The following is a 19,446-nucleotide window of genomic DNA, read 5'->3' as shown; positions in this document are numbered from 1 at the left end:
TTCCAAACACATATCAACATTTGTTAAAATTCATTTCCAGTTAGCTAAACAGCCAAGTTATTTATCTTTCTTTGAAAACATAATCTTAAAGTGTTTTTCTTTTGAATTATGTTATTGAGGAAGATGTATGCCTTTGTGTTCACCTTTGCAACAGAAATTACAAAAAGGTGAAATGGCAATCGGAATAAAATGAGCTCGTAAAAATGAACAATTACAAAACTGTTCTACCACTTAACTTCTATGAGGTACCATGCACACAGTGGCCAATATGTGACTCTTCCATTCCTGACAAGCAGATGGTTATCCTTAGATGAGATCTCAATAGGTGTTGCTCTCTGGGCTAGGACGTCGGAAGCATCATTTTGTGAACAGGATACGAAAAGGTGGCTTTGAGAGGGGAACTGTCATTTTCTAAATAGGGCAAGGGGCCATCATGTGTCAAAGGTCATTTTATCTTCAAAAGCATTAGCCAGTTTCTAATTTATGGGGTTTCAGTGAAAGTAACCCTAAATATTGACATTTCTGCTTTTTAACTGGATTCTGTTTGAGGAGGGAGGAGGTGAAGCAATTCCTGAACAATAATATTTTCTTACAAAAAAATGCCAACCATATTGCCTCAGGAAGAGACGATCACATTGTAAAAGAATGCTTGGAACATAATGAAGAGGAAAACAATTGGCATGTGCCACATACATTCTTATTTTGTACTACGCCTCTCCCTTTCAAAACCTGTCAGTCTCATTAAAAACTTTTCTGTTATTGCAAATCCACCAGCTTGGGGATGATTCTCTAAAAACAAACTGTTGAACATAAGAAATAGGAGCAGGAGTAGGCCATCTAGCCCTTTGAGCCTGCCCCGCCATTCAATAAGATCATGGCTGATCTGTCGTGGCTCAGTTCCACATTCCCGCCCTCTCCCCATAACCCTTAATCCCCTCTCTTATCGAAAGCCCATCAACCCGCGTCTTAAAAGTATTTGGCGAGGTAGCCTCCACCACTTCAACGGGCAGAGAATTCCAGAGATTCACCACCCTTTGAGTGAAGAAGTTCCTCCTCAACTCCGTTCTAAACCGCCCCCCCTTTATCTTGAGGCTGTGCCCCCTAGTCCTACTATCCTTTCTGAGCGGGAAGAGTCTCTCCACCTCTATCCTATCCATCCCATTCATCATCTTATACGTCTCAATGAGATCTCCCCTCATTCTTCTAAACTCTAACGAGTACAAGCCTAGTTTATTCAGCCTCTCCTCATAGCTCAACCCCCTCAACTCCGGTATCAGCCTAGTAAACCTCCTCTGCACTCCCTCCAAGGCCAAAATATCCTTGCGTAAGTACGGCGCCCAAAACTGCACACAGTACTCCAGCTGCGGCCTCACCAATGCCCTATACAGCCGCAGCAAGACCTCCCTTACTTTTATATTCAATCCCCCTCGCTACGAAGGCCAGCATCCCATTCGCCTTCCTGACCACCTGCTGCACCTGCAAGCTGGGTTTTTGCGACTCATGCACAAGGACCCCGAGGTCCCTCTGCACCGTCGCCTGCTGCAGTTTTTCGCCCCGTAAGTAATAATCCTTCCTACCATTATTCCTACCAAAGTGAACCACCTCGCACTTGCCAACATTAAATTCCATTTGCCAGTTCCTGGCCCATTCGCCCAGCCTATCTAGATCCTTCTGCAGACTCTCCACACCCTCCGCACAATTTGCCGTTCCACCAATCTTGGTGTCATCAGCAAATTTCAACACCATACGCTTGGTTCCGTCCTCCAGATCATCTATATAAATGGTAAATAGCTGAGGCCCCTGAATTTGTGTGGAAACTGGAGTAAATCATGCTTTTTTTTCAGTGGAAGTTTCAAAATGAATCTCCCACACACTGTGCACTGCAGAGTGCACTAGGATGAATCACGATGAAAATCAGAGAGCAGGGCCTATTCCCACAGGAGAGGCCGGCAGCATGGTGCTGAGCGGGCCACCGTGCCTGTGCTGATCTGTCAGTGCCGAGAATGATTCATGCACAGTGGTCCCACACTGCCGGGCTCCAGATTGTGGGGGTGGCAGTCGGGCTGGCCAGCACCGCCAATTGTGCAACCACCCCCCACCCAAATCGCTGGCCAGCTCCACAACCCCGCATCACAGCCCCCCTCACCCGACTGTGCGATCACTGGTCCTCCCCACACCCTCCCCCATCACTGCACCACTCTGCCCCCCACCACCACGGCCCAACCGCTGACCCTCCCAAACATGCCTGGGCCAGCCTCGAGACTTCCCCCCCCAAAACCCCGGGCAGCTCCCGACCACCCCCCCAACCCAATGTGCAGTCCTGATCGCTGGCCTCCCTCCCTTTGTCACTTAGCCCAAATGCAGAGCATCAGCAGGACCCCCCCCCCCACCCCCATTTAATGCATAATTTCTTCAGCTCTGTCGATTTCTGACACAGAGCTGACAGTGCTGGAAATTTGGCTGCTAGAGAATTGCAGAGGTCGTGGAGCCCAGCGGGGAGCCCACAAAACGCCATCAATTTGAGTCTCCTGGCCTGCTGCGCTACAAAAATCGATGCAGCGGGATGGGGAGAATTGGTCTTCTCATCTTTAATCTCCCTTCCCAAGTATTTGGAAGTATTGTCAACTCCCACAGGTTTGTCCATCTTTTCTGATATATCCTGTTTCAAGCTCTCTAATTAGATTTCTGCCCATCATAGACTCTAATCAAAATTATACACGACAGTATCTGTGATCACACTCCATTGTCTTTGACCGACATCTATGCAGCTTTAGTATGGTTGACTAAAATGTTTGATTCTAACTTCTCTCCTCTGTCATAAAACTCAACAGACCTGCTTTGGCTTGGCTCCAAATCTTACCAATCAAATTGTTGCCAGTGTATCTCTAGTCATGCCTCCTTTTCCTTCATGTTGTCTCCTCTTTTTCATTTGTATATTGCCCCTTGGTCACATCTGCAAACATGTGAAGTGGAAACACCAACATGGTTGTGCCAAAGGAACTGTTTCTGTGCTGTGAATTCTCTATTTCCATAGGTACAATATTAAGCCCACTCTCCTGCCTTTTCCCAGTAGCCCTGGGAAATGTTCTTTTTTACGTAATTATCCAATTCCTTTTTGAAAGCCTCAATTTACCCCAACTCCATCAGACTCTCAGGCAATGCATTCAAGACTTTACGTACTGACAGCATGAGAAAGTTCTTCCTCATGTCATCATTGCTTCTTTTGCCAAATACCTTCTGCTTCTCCATCCATTCATCAAAGGAAACAGTTTCTTCCTATATACTCTATCCAGAAACCTCATGATCTTGACTGCCTCTATCAAATCTCCACTCGACCCTCTCTTTTTCAAGGAGAACAATCCCAACTTTTCCAATCTTTACACTTAACTGAAGCACCTCATTCTGGAAGCATTTTTGTGCATCATATCTGCACCTTCTAATGCCATCTCATCCATCCTAAGGTGTGCTACCCAAAACTGAATGAATTACTCCAGTTGAGGTCAAACCAATGTTTTATACAGGTTTAGCATAGCTTCCTTGTTTTTGTTTTCTATGCCCCCATAAAGCCAAGATGCTATAGGCTTGTTTAACTACTTTCTCAATCTATCCTGCCACCTTCAATGATTTGTTTACACATACAACCAAGTCCCTCTGCTCATGTTCCACTTTAGAGTTGTGGCCTTTGTTTTATATTGTATCTCTGTGGCTGTTTCTCGAACTATTTCATGTCTGTGGCTATTTCTCTAACTATTGAATGTCCTATCACTATTGCTCTTCAAGTCTTCTTTGTGCCACATGAAATAGGATGTGCACTTCAAAGGTCAGAACTGCTCCGCCATTTAACCAACTTTTGGTCAGTAAAACTTATTTTAAAGTACTCACTAGCTACTCACTTTTCTTGTGTCAGGAAATATAGACAGTTTTAAGTGATTTATATTTGTATTTGTGGGTATTAGAAGTAATGTATAGCTTTAAGTATGTTTAATTCTGTAGTTGTGTACAAAAGGTTAAAACTTCAGTTTGCATATGTTAAACAAAGGTGTCTGCATCTGTGGGTTTTGGTTTTATTTCAAACTGTCTGTACTGTAATTAAAAGATTTACGACAAAAACAAACCGGTTAAAAAATTGGTTGTTGCTTAGCAACCAGGGGCCACCCTAGGTTAGGAAGAACTTTTGAGTTGATCTTTAAGCTGGACTCAGCAGCAGCTGGGCAGGACCAAGGAGCTGCCAAAACCAGACTTCCCAAAAGAACACAAATCCAGAAACCAGGAAGTTGGGACAAAAAATACATCACAGGAAGACAGTTAAGTTAAAGGAATGAAGAAAAAGTAGTTGAACAAGGTCCTGTTCCGAAGTCAAGTATAAGGTAGCAACAGTATTCTGAGTTGAAGAGATAGCTCACAAACCAGGTTTAAAGTCAGTTAAGTAAGAAATCAAACATCTGAGATAAGTTAAAAGTTTGATGACACGTTAATACAGCCATGAAGCTGTAGTGTTCTGATGGCATGGCTGAGTATCTGAGAGATTGTTTGGAAGCTTGAACCCACGTGGCAATCCAAGGCAGAGGAATACTGAAAGGAGACACTGAAATCCTGGAAGTGGATTCTTGATGAAGGCATCCAAGAGAAAGGATTGTTTGGGAGAAGATTCTAAGGTAGGTTTCTTTGAGAGTGGAGTTTGGGAATCCTCATGTGGAAGCTGGTATTCCAGTGAGACCAATTAGTTCGTAGTGTGACAAGTATCTGAGAGGATTTGATGAGAAACCAACAGTTGTTATATTGAATGGCACCTACCACTTGATTTCAGAGTGTGACCTGAGCACAGACAGCTTATTGGTTTAAATGGACTGTCTATTTACAGGGATATTACATTCAAGATATATTTTGCAATTTACCTTTAAAAATGTGCATGTCTGCAAAGATACAGGTGGGGTGAAGGAGTACTGGGTTAGTTTATTTTTTCATGTTCAATAAATGTTTTAGTCTGTTGTTAAAAGTTAATTTGCAGTCCTGTGAATGATGTCTCCAAACAAAAAATAAAAGTCTATCAAGCTATGGTTTCCACTCTGGGTCCTGATTGTGCAGTCATATCAGCTGGGATCCAAACACTTACTATAATTGCTACAAAAGGTGTACAAGCAATATCATTAAGAGGATTAGCAAGGCTTTGTGAAGCTTGTGACACAATTCTGGACATTATAATGAATTGCTATTAAAGCAACTGAGCCTGAAGCATATTTTGAAGTGAGTTTTTAAGAAGTTGTGAACCACTTTGAAACCTATGCAGTGAATCATGGTTCAATCAAATAAGTGGTTGAAAAAAATCATTGGCTGAACTCTTCCTTCAGACCTTCCACAGCAAGCTAATTTTATGGTGGAAATAATGTCACCCTTTGAAAGCATCAATAAGAAAATGTAGGCCAAATATAGACCTGCCCTTTGTGGGTTTTTGAGTTGGGTTGTCACCAGACATTTGCTGCATCCAGTCAAATTAAACTGGAAATGTAAGGAAAGATGAAGTGATGACCAGAACTTATGAAAGCGTGTTTTATTTATCGATGCTTCTGACACAGGTGAATTGTTACAATTTCCAATCCACAATTAAGTCATATGAAAATGGTAATATGGCAGAAGATAGTGCTGCAAGTTTCCATAACTCCTCTTCTGAGTCTTCAAGATAGTTCAACAATTCAAAGGTTTGAGTTTGAGAAGGCTTTAGATTAGATTTCTGGCTGACCCATTAAATTGCCACGGCAGATTGCTTGACACCCCATTGATGAGATACAGCAACTTCATAGTGGAAATGATTGAAGGTGACAGATTGAAACTAATTCTGAGAGAGGAAGTACTTGAATTTGAGGGTTGTGTTATGTGAGAAGTATTCAGACAAGATTGCTCTCCTTTGTCTGATTTCTATGTTCAAATAATCTCTTTTGTTCTATTCTTCAATAGAAAATCGAAATACAGATCTGCTCTGACTTAAGCTCACACTTACAAATCGATACTTTCATTCACAACTAAATACTTATCAGGTTTCAAGGAACTAGTGAAAAACAAAGCACGTGAAGGCTTATTGATTCATGTGACTGATTGCATTTTGTATAGAATGAGTTGATTTTGGTTGTTACGAGGAATATCACTGGTCTCATAACACTGCTGTTTCATTATTTAACATAAGTTATTGAGCTTTATTCAACACTCAATACTATTAAATCATATGCGGATAGCTTGAGCACTGAGAGACGTGCAAAACAAATGTTCCATACTGGAGCCTAAAGTTGAGAGGAACGGTGACTGAGTATCAAAGTGATGTAGATCCAGAGATGGACACGTATGATAACAAAAAAAACAATAAAATCAGGAACACATCAGGGGTTCAGAGAAGACCGTGGGAGCATTGAGGAAAGTAGTCAGAACATAAGAACATAATAGGAGCAGGAGTAGGCCATCCAGCCCCTCGAGCCTGCCCCGCCATTCAATAAGATCATAGCTGATCTGAAGTGGATCAGTTCCACTTACCCGCCTGCTCCCCATAACCCTTAATTCCCTTATTGATCAGAAATCTATCTACACGTGACTTAAACATATTCAACGAGGTAGCCTCCACCACTTCAATGGGCAGAGAATTCCAGAGATTCATCACCCTCAGACAAGAAGTTCCTCCTGAACTCTGTTCTAAACTGAACCACCCCCCCCCCCCTTATTTTGAGGCTATGCCCTGTAGTTCTTGTTTACTTTCTGAGTGGAAAGGATCTCTCTACCTCTACCCTATCTCATCCCTTCATTATCTTATGTGTCTCTATAAGATCCCCCCTCAGCCTTCTAAACTCCAACGGGTACAGGCCCAAACTACTCAATCTCTCCTCATAAGTTAACCCCCTCATCTTCGGTATCAATCTGGTGAACATTCTCTGTACTCCCTCCAAGGCCAATATATCCTTTCCCAAATAAGGGGACCAAAACTGCACACAGTACTCTAGTTGCAGCCTCACCAGTGCCTTGTACAATTGCAGCAAGACCTCCCTGCTTTTATATTCTATCCCCCTCGCGATAAAGGCTAACATTCCATTTGCCTCCTTGGTCACCTGCTGCAACTGCAGACTGAGTTTTTGCGATTCATGCACAAGGACCCCCAGGTCCCTCTGCACAGTAGCATGTTGTAATTTTTCACCATTTAAATAATATTCCATTTTACTATTATTTCTTCCAAAGTGGATAACCTCACATTTGCCAACGTTATGCTCCATCTGCCAGATCCTTGCCCACTCACTAAGCCTATCCAAATCTCTCTGCAGACTTTGTGTCCTCCATGCAATTCGCTTTCCCACTCATCTTTGTGTCATCAGCAAACTTTGTTACCCTACACTCAATCGCCTCCTCCAGATTGTCATCTATGTATGAGGTAAACAGTTGAGGCCCCAGCACTGATCCCTGCAGCATGCCACTAGTCACCAACTGCCAACCAGAAAAGCACCCATTTACTCCAACTGTCTGCTTCCTGTTAGATAGCCAATCCTCAGTCCATGCTAACATTTTACCCCCTACTCTGTGTAGCCTAACCTTCTGCAGCAACCTTTTGAGGCACCTTATCGAACGCCTTCTGGAAATCTAAAAACACCACATCCACTGGTTCCCCTCTGTCAACTGCAGTAGTCACATCTTCATAAAAATCCAGTAAATTCGTCAAACACGACTTTCCCTTCATGAATCTATGCTGCGTCTGCTTGATCGAACCATTCTTTTCCAGGTGTCCTGCTATTTCTTCTTTAATGATGGATTCCAGCATTTTCCCAACTACGGACATTAAGCTAACCGGCCTGTAGTTACCCGCCTTTTGTCTACTTCCTTTTTTAAAACAGCGGCATAACAGTAGCTGTTTTCCAATCAGCCGACACTTCCCCACAGTCCAGTGAATTCTGATAAATAATTACTAACGCATCTGCTATTACTTCTGCCATTTCTTTCAGTATCCTCGGGTGCTTTCCATCCGGGCCCAGGGACTTGTCTACCTTCAGTCCCATTAGTCTACCAAGCACTACCTCTTTAGTAACAGTAATCGTATTAAGGACCTCACTTCCCACCAACCCGCGATCGTTAATATTCGGTAAGCTATTCGTGTCCTCCACCGTGAAGACCGACACAAAAAACTTATTTAAAGTCTCAACCATTTCCACGTTTCCCACTATTAAATCCCCCCTCTCATCCTCCAAGGGTCCAACATTCACTCTAGCCACTCTCTTTTTTATATATTTGTAAAAACTTTTATTATCTTTTTTATATTTTGAACTAGTTTATTTTCATTATCTATCTTTCCTTTCTGATTAAAATAGTATGGTCACCTGTTGGGGGGGGTTGGTGAGAGAGGAGAAACGTTATAAGAAATTATTCCAGTGAAAGGAAAGTATAGATGAGATAAATAAGGTTTTCGCAGAGATGTTGCGTCTTTACCTATGAACTTTTAAGAGAACTGTATTTGATAGTCTGGCCACCACGTGACACTGGGGGAATTAGACAAAAGATATTGAGACAGAAGACCCCCTTTTACCAGACAGTCAGGAAGAATTAGCGAGTGCTGCATCGTTTTAAAGATGGTGAAATTTCATTGCATTTCATAGAATCCCTACAGTGCAGAAGGAGGCCACTTGGCCCATTGAGTCCGCACCCACCACAATCCCACCCAGCCCTATTCCCGCAAACTCTCATACTTACCCTGCCAATCCCCCTGACACTAAGAGTCAACTTAACATGGTCAATCAACCTAACGCTCTCATCTTTGGACTGTGGGAGGAAACTGGAGCACCCGGAGGAAACCCACACTGACACAGGGAGAATGTGCAAACTCCACACAGACAGTGAACCAAGCCGGGTCCCTGGTGCTGTGAGGCAGCAGTGCTAACCGTGCCACCTGGATGATTAAGTTGATTGGCAAAATACACAGTATGATCATGATATATTTGGAAAACCTTCGACAAATGCAAAACAAGGATTTGTGGGAGGGGGCAGAGAGATTAGCATCAAACACGATGCAGGAGCGCAAAGCGTAAGGAACACAGCCCAAACAGAAAATTTGGAAAAACGTTCACTAGAGATCACATCCAACTGAGAGCGATATGTGTGAAAATGATTTCTGAACGTGAAGTTCCAACAGAGGCTTACACCAGGAATTAGGACACTGATGAGTGTACAGAAGTAATTTACAACTTGTGAAGAAACTGACACGAGAGAACATGATGTAGCTGCACTGAAGAACGAGTCCAAGACTGGCCCAGATACTTGACAAACAGCATCACTTAGTCACAGATGTTTACAGCATGGAAACAGGCCCTTTGGCCCAACTTGTTCATGCCGCCCAGTTTTTAACCATTAAGCTAGTGCCAATTGCCCACGTTTGACCCATACCCCTCTATACTAATCTTACTGTTTTCAAAAGACAAATTTGTACCCACCTCTACTACTACCTCTGGCAGCTCATTCCAGACACTCACCAACCTGCGTGTGAAAAAGTTGCCCCTCTGGGCCCTTATTTATGAATCCATGCTGTGTCTTTCCCCTCTCACCTTAAGCCTATGTCCTCTAATTTTAGACTCCCCTACCTTTAGGGAAAGATGTTGACCATCTATCTCATCTATGCCCCTCTATAAGATTACCCCTAAGCCTCCTATGCTCCAGGGAAAAAAGTCCCAGTCTATCCAGCCTCTCCTTATTACTCAAACCATCCAGCCCTGGTAGCATCCTGGTAAATCTCTTCTGCACTCTTTCTAGTTTAATAATATCCTTTCTATAATAGGGTGACCAGAACTGTACACAGCATTCTTTATCAATGTCTCGTACAATTTTAACAAGATGTCCAACTCCTGTAATCAATGTTCTGACCAATGAAACCAAGCATGTTGAATCTCCTCTTCACCACCCTATCCACCTGTGCTTCCACTTTCAAGGAGCTATGAACCTGTACCCCTAGGTCTCTTTGTTCTATAACTCTCCCCAATACACTACCTTTAACTGAGTAAGTCCTGCCCTGGTTCAATCTACCCAAATGCCTCACCTCACATTTATCAAAATTAAACATCATCTGCCATTCATCAGCCCACTGGCTGATCCAAGATCCCGTTGCAATCCTAGGTAACCTTCTTCACTGTCCACTGTGTCCCCAATCTTGGTGTCATGTGCAAACTTACTATCCATGCCTCCTAAATTTTCATCCAAATTATTAATACAAATGACAATTAACAGTGAACCCAACACCGATCCCTGAAGCAGACAGCTGGTCACAAGTCTCCAGTTTGAAAAACAACTCTAACTTCTGTCATCAAGCCAATTCTGTATCCGATTGGCTACCTCACTTGGATCCTGTGAGATTTAACCTTATGCAACAACCTACCGTGTGGTACCTTGTTAAAAGCCTTGCTAAAGTCCATGTAGAAAACGCCAACTGCACTGCCCTCATCCACCTTCTTGGTTACCTCTTCAAAAAACTCAATCAAATTCATGAGGCATGATTTTCCACTCTCAAACCCACGCTGACTGTCCCTAATCAATCCTGTGTCTCCAAATGCCATAGATCCTGTGTCTCCAAATGCCATAGATCCTGTGTCTCCAAATGCTATAGATCCTGTGTCTCCAAATACCTTCCAACTTTTGATGTTATGCTCACTTCCCTATATAAGAACATAAGAAATAGGAGCAGGAGTAGGCCATCTAGCCCCTCGAGCCTGCCCCGCCATTCAATAAGATCATGGCTGATCTGTCGTGGCTCAGTTCCACATTCCCGCCCTCTCCCCATAACCCGTAATCCCCTTGCCTATCAAAAACCTATCAACCCGCGTCTTAAAAATATTGAGTGAGGCAGCCTCCATCACTTCAACGGGCAGAGAATTCCAGAGATTCACCACCCTTTGAGTGAAGAAGTTCCTCCTCAACTCCGTTCTAAACCGCCCCCCCTTTATCCTGAGGCTGTGCCCTCTAGTCCTACTGTTCTTTCTGAGCGGGAAGAGCCTCTCCACCTCTATCCTATCCATCCCAGTTCCCAGGCTTTTCCCTGCAGCCCTTGTTAAACAAAGGCACAACATTTGCCCACCCCCCAATCTTCAGGCACCTCAACTGTGGCTATCAATGGTTCAAATATCTGTTAGAAGACCCACAATTTCCTCCCTAGTCTCCCACAATGCTCTGGGATACAGTTCAATGTTGGTAAATGTAAGGTCATCCATTTTGGTAGGAATAACAGCAAAATAGATGATTTAAATGGTAAAAAATTGCAGCATGCTGCTGTGCAGAGGGGCCTGGACGTCCTTGTGCAAGAATCACAAGAAGTTGGTTTGCAGGTGCAGCAGGTAATTAAAGCAACAAATGGAATTTTGCCCTTCACTGCAAGGGAGATGAGTTTAAAAACAGTGAGATTATGTTGCAGCTGTATAAAGGCATGGTAAGGCTACACCTGGAGTACTGCGTACACTTTTTGATCTCTTTACCTGAGAAAGGATATACTGGAGGGGGTGCAGAGGAGATTCACTAGATTGATCCTGGAGTTGAGAGGTTGGCTTATGAGGACAGACTGAGTAGACTGAGGCTATACTCATTGGAAATCAGAAGAATGTGGGTAGATCTTATAGAAACATAAGATTATGAAGGGAATAGAGGAGATAGAAGCAGGGAAGTTATTTCCACTGATGGGTGAAACTAAAACTAGGGGGCATGGCCTCAAAATAAGGGGGAGCAGATTTAGAACTGAATTGAGGAGGAACTTCTTCACACAAAGGGTTGGGAATCTGTAGAATTCCCTGCCCAGTGAAGCAGTTAAGGCTATCTCATTAAATGTTTTTAAGGCAAGGATAGATAAATTTTTGAACAGTAAAGGAATTAAGGGTTATGGTGAGTGGGTGGGTAAGTACAGCTGAGTCCATGAAAAGACCAGCCATGATTTTATTGAATGGTGGAGCAGGCTCGAGGGACCAGATGGCCTACTCCTGCTCCTACTTCTTACGTGCATCAGGTCCTGGTGATTTATCTACCCTGATGTGCTTTAGGACTTCCAGCACCTCCTCCTCTGTAATATGTACACTCCTCAAGATAAGTTCCCTAACATCCATGTCTTTCTTAACAGTAAATACTGATGAGAAATATTTGTTTAGGATCTTGCTCATCTCTTGGGTATCCACACATGGATGACTTTGTTGATCCTCAAGAGGCCCTACTCTCTTCCTATTTACCCTTTTGCTCTTTGTGTATTTGTAGAAGCTCTTTGGATTCACCTTTGCCTGATCTGTCAGAGCAATCTTGTGTTCCCTTTTTGCCCTTGATTTCTCTGTTAACTCTATTCCACCACTCTCTATATTCTTCAAGGGATCCATTTGATCCCAGCTGCCTCTGCATGTCATACGCCTCCTTCTTTTTGACCAGGGCCTCAGTATCCCGAGTCACCCAGGGTTCCCTACTTATACCAGCCTTGCCCTTCACTCTAAAAGGAAAATGCTTACTCTGCATCCTGGTTAACACACTTCTGAAGCCGCCCACTTAGCAGATGTCCTTTTGCTTGCCAACAGACTTTTCCAAGTCAACTTTCAAAAGTTCCTGTCTAATACTATCAAAAGTGGCCTTGGTCCAACTTAGTTGGTAACTTTTGGCCAGGTCTTTCATTCTCCATAGCTGTCTTAAAACTAATGGAATTATGGTCACTGTTCCCAAAGTGATCCCTCACTAACATTCTGTCACCTATCCTTCCTTATTTCCCAAGAGGAGGTCATGTTTTGCCCCCTCTCTAGTCAGGGCATCCACATACTGAATGAGAATTCCTCCTGAATACTCTCAACAAATTTCTTTCCATTCAAGCCGCTAATACTATGGCTGTACCAGTCAATGTTGGGAAAGTTAAAGTCCCCTACTATTACCATCCTATTTTTCTTGGAGCTATCTATAATCTCCTTACATATTTGCTCTTCAATTTCCCACTGACTATTTGGGGGCCTATAATACAATCCTATCAAAAAAATCTCCCCCTTCTTATTTCTAATTCTATTCATATAGACTTAGTGGGCAAACCCTCAAATATGAAATGGCTCATTTCACCTGCAAGAATAAGGCAGGATTTCCCTGCCTGTTTTGAAGGCATGAGAGAGGATGCAGAACAAGTTCTGATGAGGAACTTCAGTTACGAAGGATTGGAGAAGTCCAGGCAGTCTTCCTGCGAGAAAAGAAGCCCAAGAAGAGATTTGATAGAGGTATTCAAAAGCTTAGGATTGTAAGATATAGGAACAGAATTAGACCATTTGGAAAGAGTAGACCAGGGGTAGATAAGGAGAAACTGTTCCCACTCATGAAAGGATTGAGAAAGAGAGAAGTCATTCTTCTGGTGTCAAAATTGACTACTTTGAGTTGTAAGACTAAGACAGTCTGGGTGGACTAATATTCCACACCACCATTCATGTCTTATGCTTAACCTGGCAGCACCTTAAGAGAATGGTGACAATTTCTTTCACCATGAAACATTTAACAAACTATCCATAATGAATGAAGAACATTAGAGCACAGGAACAGGCCCTTCTGCCCAAATGAGCCACAGCTCACAGGATTTCATAGTGCGTGGCTGGTTCAAAAGATGGGGTGGTTGATATAAATATTGATACTGAAAGATACCCAGAATTACTTTGGAGAAAAGCAAATGATTAATTTTATTAGTACACTTTCTGATGACACATTGAAAGTACTTTTTTAGATGCTTCAAAATACATAATATTAATAGCTAAAGGAGGAACATTGTCAGAACTGCGCAGTGAATCTGACCAGCTAACCTCCGAGGCTTGTCTCTGAACTGCAGCAATTCAATACTTTTGGGAAAAAGAGGAACGAAACTGACATTCTTTAGCACAAGTATCCCTTCCCTTACTTTTGAATTTCTATACATTCACATTAAATCATTGAAAAATGAGCGGCACGGTGGTACAGTGGTTAGCACTGCTGCCCCATAGCACCAGGGACCCAGGTTCGATTCTGGGCTTGGGGGAGTTTGCACATTCACCCCATGTGTCTGCATGGGTTTCCTCCGGGTGCTCCGGCTTCCTCCCACAGTCAAAAGGTGCGCAGGTTGGGTTGATTGGCCATGCTAAATCGACCCTAGTGTAGGGGATAAGCAGGGTAAATACATGGGTTAAAGGGAATAGGACCTGGGCGGGATTGTGATTGGTACAGACTCAATGGGCTAAATGACCTCCTTCTACACTGTAGGGATTCTATGATTTTATTCTAAGATAAAAATAGAAAGAAAACAAAGTAAGGGAAGGGATACTTGTGCTAAAGAACGTAAGGAAACAACAGCAGTCAAGAACAGCTTGATCGAGTTTTCACTTTTTACCTTTTTAGTTAATGAATCATCAGAGTCGGATGGCATTCTTGTAGAAACATGGAAAATGACTTCCACAGTAGAGGTAGCATAATAAGGTGCAGTTTGTCCTGTACTGCCATTACGTTGCAGGCCACCCATAAAGCCACAATGTGTAGACAGGTCAATCTGAGGAATGGTAAATTAAACAATTTCAGAAATAAAGGCAAAATTTTTATCACATTTCATTAACAAAAATGGAGAAGCTTTGAAAAAGTATGTCCTTGATTTAGCATTACATTTATTCCAGGTTTTACAGACAGAACTCCTATTCAGTACATTTAAACAGTTTCAAGGGAGAATTACTTTCTAAATACCAAAGGAAGTATTAATTTTAACATATGAAGGATTTCCCACCACATAAATGTGAAAACTACACTTTAGTTTGATACAAGTATAATTTGTGTTCAGCTACAATTCTACTTCCAATTTGACTTTTTTTTATTTACAATCTGTGCAGCACACTAACTTGCAAAGAGCTTTGGAGAAAACTCAACATGGTGGCACAGTGGGTTGGTATTGCTGTCTCACAGTGCCCGTGACCTAGGCTCAATTCTGGCCTTGGGCGACTCCCTGCGTGGAGTTTGTACAATCTCAATGGCTGCGTGGGTTTCCTCCCACAATCCAAAGATGTACAGGTTAGGCGGACTGGCCATGCTAACTTGTCCCTTGGTGTCCCAAGATGTGAAGGTTAGGAGGATCAGTGAGGTAAATGCATGGGGTTATAGGGTAGGGGGTGGGCCTGGATGGGGCGCTCTGTTGGAGAAATCGGAGCAGACTTGATGAGTCAAATAGTCTCTTCCTGCACTATAGGGATTCTACGAAACTAGCACTGAGGCCTCCACCTAAACATGCAAATATAACAAATATATTAAATACAATGACAATATATTCAGTGTGGAGCCATTTTCTATGGTGGACTGCTGTGGCTTTTTCAAGGATGCTGGTTAGGCAGATCAAGAGTTGAAAATCAAATCAGATTAGTCATAACTAATTTAAGAGTTTAGTCTGATATGGAACTTCATTTCTGTATTTGGGAGCCATCTAATAGAAAGTCCTGGCATTTGGTTGAATATCGCTTGTGAACCGCTGCACTGCTGAATTGGTTATTGTTTTGTCATTTTAAGCTCCAATTTCAGCTTCATGATGTCTACCTTGACATTTTTCAAACAGTCCAAAAGACACTTTCAGTGCACATCCTCCAGTTCCAAAAGAATTTGATGAAAGCAGATGCTAATGAATTGTACTGTAATTTTAAATGTTATTTTAAAAAAGTTCAGCGTCCAGTTAATGTAAAATGTGACATTCATTCAAAGTACATAGTGTAGCCAACAAGACCAGCATTATTGTCCATCTCTATTGTCCTTGAGCTGCCTTCTTTAACCAGGTGTTGAAGGTATGCCCACTGTATTGTTGAGAGAGCTCCAGGAATTTCACCCAAAGATAATCAATGAAGGGTGGCATGGTGGCACATTGGTTAGTACTCCACAGCCTCAGGGACCCGAGTTCGATTCCTGGCCTGGGTCACTGTCTGTGCGGAGTCTGCACGTTCTTCCCGTGTTTTCGTGGTTTCCTCCAGGTGTCCACAGTCCAAAGGTGTGTGGGTTAAGTGGATTGGCCATGCTAAATTGCCTTTTAGTGTTAGAGGGACTAGCTACCTGTAGGGTGATTAGCAGGGTAAATGCATGTGGTTCTGGGATAGGGCCTGGGTGGTTTTGTGGTCGGTGCAGCCTTAATGGGGCAAATGGCCTCCTTCTGCAGTGTAGGATTCTGTGGATTCTATTTTCAAGATTAGGATGGTGTTTGACTTCACGAGAACTTGGAGGTGGTCTTTCCATCCACTTGCTACTCTTGTCCTTAGAGATGGTAGGGTTGTCGGTTTGGAAGGGCCTGGTGAAGAAGCCTTGGTGGGTTGCAGCAAACAGTGTGCAAGTGGGGGAAGGGCGAATGTTTAAGCTAATGGATGGATGGATTGTCAATAAATAGACCACTTTAGTGTGGATGGTATCAAGCTTAAGTATTATTGGTGCTGCACAAATCTAGGCAAATGGAGAGTTTTACATCACAGTTCTGACGTACGCCTTCAAGAATGGGAAAGGCTTTGGAAAGTCACACATCTGTGCGGCTGATCAAGTTAGGTTTCTGATAAATGATGATACCCAGGGTGCTGATGATGAAGGATTCAATGGTGTTAACACGATTAAGGGAATTCTGTCTCGTTGGAGATGGTCTTTGCCTGATACTTGATTGGGGAAAATATTACTTGTTACTTTATTGATCCAAACTTGCATGTTGCCCAGGTCTTGGTGTGTGTGGACATGGAGTGCTTCATTATCTGAGGTATTATGAATGATACGCAACACTGGCAATAATAAGCAAATGTTACCTGTCAGAATCTTATGACTCCTTCCCACTGGTAAGCTTGGAGGTGGGGGAATTAGTGGCATTTAAGCAGGTGGGAGGTAGAAAGTGAGGATCCTGCCATCTTCCTATGTCCACCCTGATAAGTCCGTGGCGGGAAAGCCTCTGCACTGCCTTCCAGCCCAGCCACCAATTGAGACCCTTAATTACAATCATGACTTTTATACGCATTGATCACAACCTTTGCATGCATTCAGGCTGCACTGAGTCTGCAGTTCTAAAATACAAGAGAGGATTGAGACATGGTGTGTGTACTTCTTTCTTACAAGAGATAGGATTATGAGTCAGCTACAGCTTCTTTTTGGGGTAAAACTGATGTATCGAAGAAATCCATTTTAGGAAAGTCAAGTAATTACAAAATCAATCAAAAACATCTATTTCAACATACTTCAAAGGACAAAAAAAACTGAAGACATATTGTTAGAGTATGGAACCTACTAATAAACTAAAACTATTGTGTAACTATTTCTTCACAAATTTCACATATTTCAATTTTGTTTTCAACAACAAGAAGTTGAGTTAAAATAATAGAATTTCTTAAATAATCTTCAGAAAATGTTACATAGAAGGAAGAAACATTCTGACCTCCCAGCCAAGTCCAGCCACAAAGTTTTCATATGCGTGGCTTCCTCCAGTGTTTGAGAGAATTGAGTACTTGTTTTCCTGTCCTTCCATAATGTAAAACACTGCAATCTTATGAGTTTCCCGACTTGAAAATAAGAAGTGAAAATTCATGCATCAGTATTTTGGTTCTAAATATGGTAGAAGTGAGGAAACAAAAAAAAAATTGTTGAAAGCATGCTGTTGTCATGTTTGCCTCCGATTGGAAAACAAAACAATTAATTACGGTTCGTGGTCAGATATTATGTTTGTACAGCAATAAATCTCTCACAGCTTCACACTGTATTCAGCTGTATCATTCCACTGGATATCTGCACAATTGTAATAGAAGGGATATTGATGCTAGGAACAGGAAGAAAGGGGTTTGATGAGTTTGTCGTATTTTCTAAACCTGATAGCAAAATAGAATCTCCATTCATCTATTGAACTGAAAATAAAAGATAGTTATGGGAATTTGCCGCATTTATTGGTACCACTAAATCAGGATTTTTCTATTGTCCTATAGTAACATAAATAACCTTTAGTATTTGCATGTTTAACTTAAATACTCTTTCTGTACAAGATCCAGAAAAGCTGTGCTTTAATCCAAACACATTAATAACTCAGTAGCTAATGAGATAATTTCAAAACAATTGGCTTTGTGGGAGGTACCAATTCATAAATATTTATTTGAAAAATAGTCATGATTTGATTGACTGAGCGTTGTGTATTTGGGAGAATGACACTCAGGAGCACTTGATAAACAAACATAACTTTATGGTGGTGTGTTCCCCCTCGTACCTGCTGCTTCTCAGTTTGCTGCCCTACAATGCATTGCATCACTTCCTTGTATACAATACTATAGCAGAGCTCTACTGTGAGCCGAAAGAACTATATAACATTCCCACCCCCGCTTAACTTGTACATCCATAAAACAAGTTCAACATGAACAAAAGTCAATAATTAGTCACTACTATAAATTTAAGTGGTCTGGAGGTCATTGCTCTCCAAACGGTTGACGACAAACCTCTGGCATTTTCATGTTCACACTGACATCAGCGGTGGTTGGTTCAACTGGCGCTAACATGGGAACTAGAGGTTGTCTCTGTGCCTGAACAGAGCGCGAGGTGCTGACTTCCTCAGTGGTGTTTGGTAGCGTAGGTTGCAGTAAAGTCTTGACGGCTGGACCCGAATTCTCAACGTGTTCCAATTTCAGGAATCTGTTTTTTCAGGTAGTAATGTCTCTTTCCAGATAATGTTATCGGAGGTCTGGACAGCGTGAGAAATAGGTTTAGTTTGCACAAGGAATGAGGCAGGAACCCATTTGTTTCTTTATATGTTACAAGACTCCTTGTCCCTGGTGGAAAACTCAAGTGCTTTCTGTGCTTTCACGCCATTCCACTTGTGCATCTTGTTGTTGTCACATAAATTTCCTTGGTTTTTGGAGGTTTTAGAAGATCAAATGCAGAACATAACTGGTTTTTCATCACGAGTAATGCAAGAGAGATCTTGGTCGGGGCATGTGCGGTATTTCAATAGACCAATAAGAATTTACTGAGGTATTGGATAAGTGAACCTTGTTCTTTGGTTGTTTTCATCGTTTGTATGATAAACCACTCCTCCAAATGGTTTAGCAAGCGCATGTCCATTATCTTTGTCACCAGTGTTTTTGGAGAGCACCACTTAGGAACACTCGATAAACGAATGCAACTTTATTATGGTATGTTCTTTCTCACACCTGCTGCTTCTGTTCCCCATTTTATACTGCATTGCATCACTTACTTGGATACATTACCACAACAGCATTTAATGGTGAGCCAAAAGGGACAAATAAATAACACTTGAGTTTCCGGTGGTTACCTTTGATTAACTGATAGTCTGAATATTTTAGTTCAATTCACTAAAAATTGAATCAGTTGAAGGCAACCCAATTGAGAAATTCAAAAGGTAGAATAAATCAGTCATCAATAATAAGCTGGATTTTGTGGTCAGTGGGAGTGCTCACCACTAAATAAATCTAGAGAAAATTTCACCTCTTAGTGTCATACAGC

The 19,446-nt window shown here is 42.1% G+C and overlaps 1 protein-coding gene across 2 annotated transcripts in view; it reads right to left on the bottom strand.

The window, feature by feature from the left end:
• ralgapa2 (Ral GTPase activating protein catalytic subunit alpha 2) overlaps positions 1-19,446 on the bottom strand; it is a 474,330-nt gene that overhangs the window by 169,025 nt on the left and 285,859 nt on the right. For both annotated transcript variants that reach the window (XM_080200068.1, XM_080200069.1), the window contains 2 exons: positions 17,381-17,504; positions 14,348-14,503 (listed from right to left, as the gene is read on the bottom strand). In XM_080200068.1, coding sequence (XP_080056194.1) covers positions 14,348-14,503; positions 17,381-17,504 — 280 coding nt within the window. The remainder of the gene's footprint in view (positions 1-14,347; positions 14,504-17,380; positions 17,505-19,446) is intronic.

This window comes from Carcharhinus amblyrhynchos, chromosome 12 (assembly GCF_965287045.1).
Source record: "Carcharhinus amblyrhynchos chromosome 12, sCarAmb.v2.hapA, whole genome shotgun sequence".
NCBI lineage: Eukaryota > Metazoa > Chordata > Chondrichthyes > Carcharhiniformes > Carcharhinidae > Carcharhinus > Carcharhinus amblyrhynchos.
Note: the sequence above shows the minus strand (reverse complement) of the source record. Positions and strands in the feature narration are given on the sequence as shown.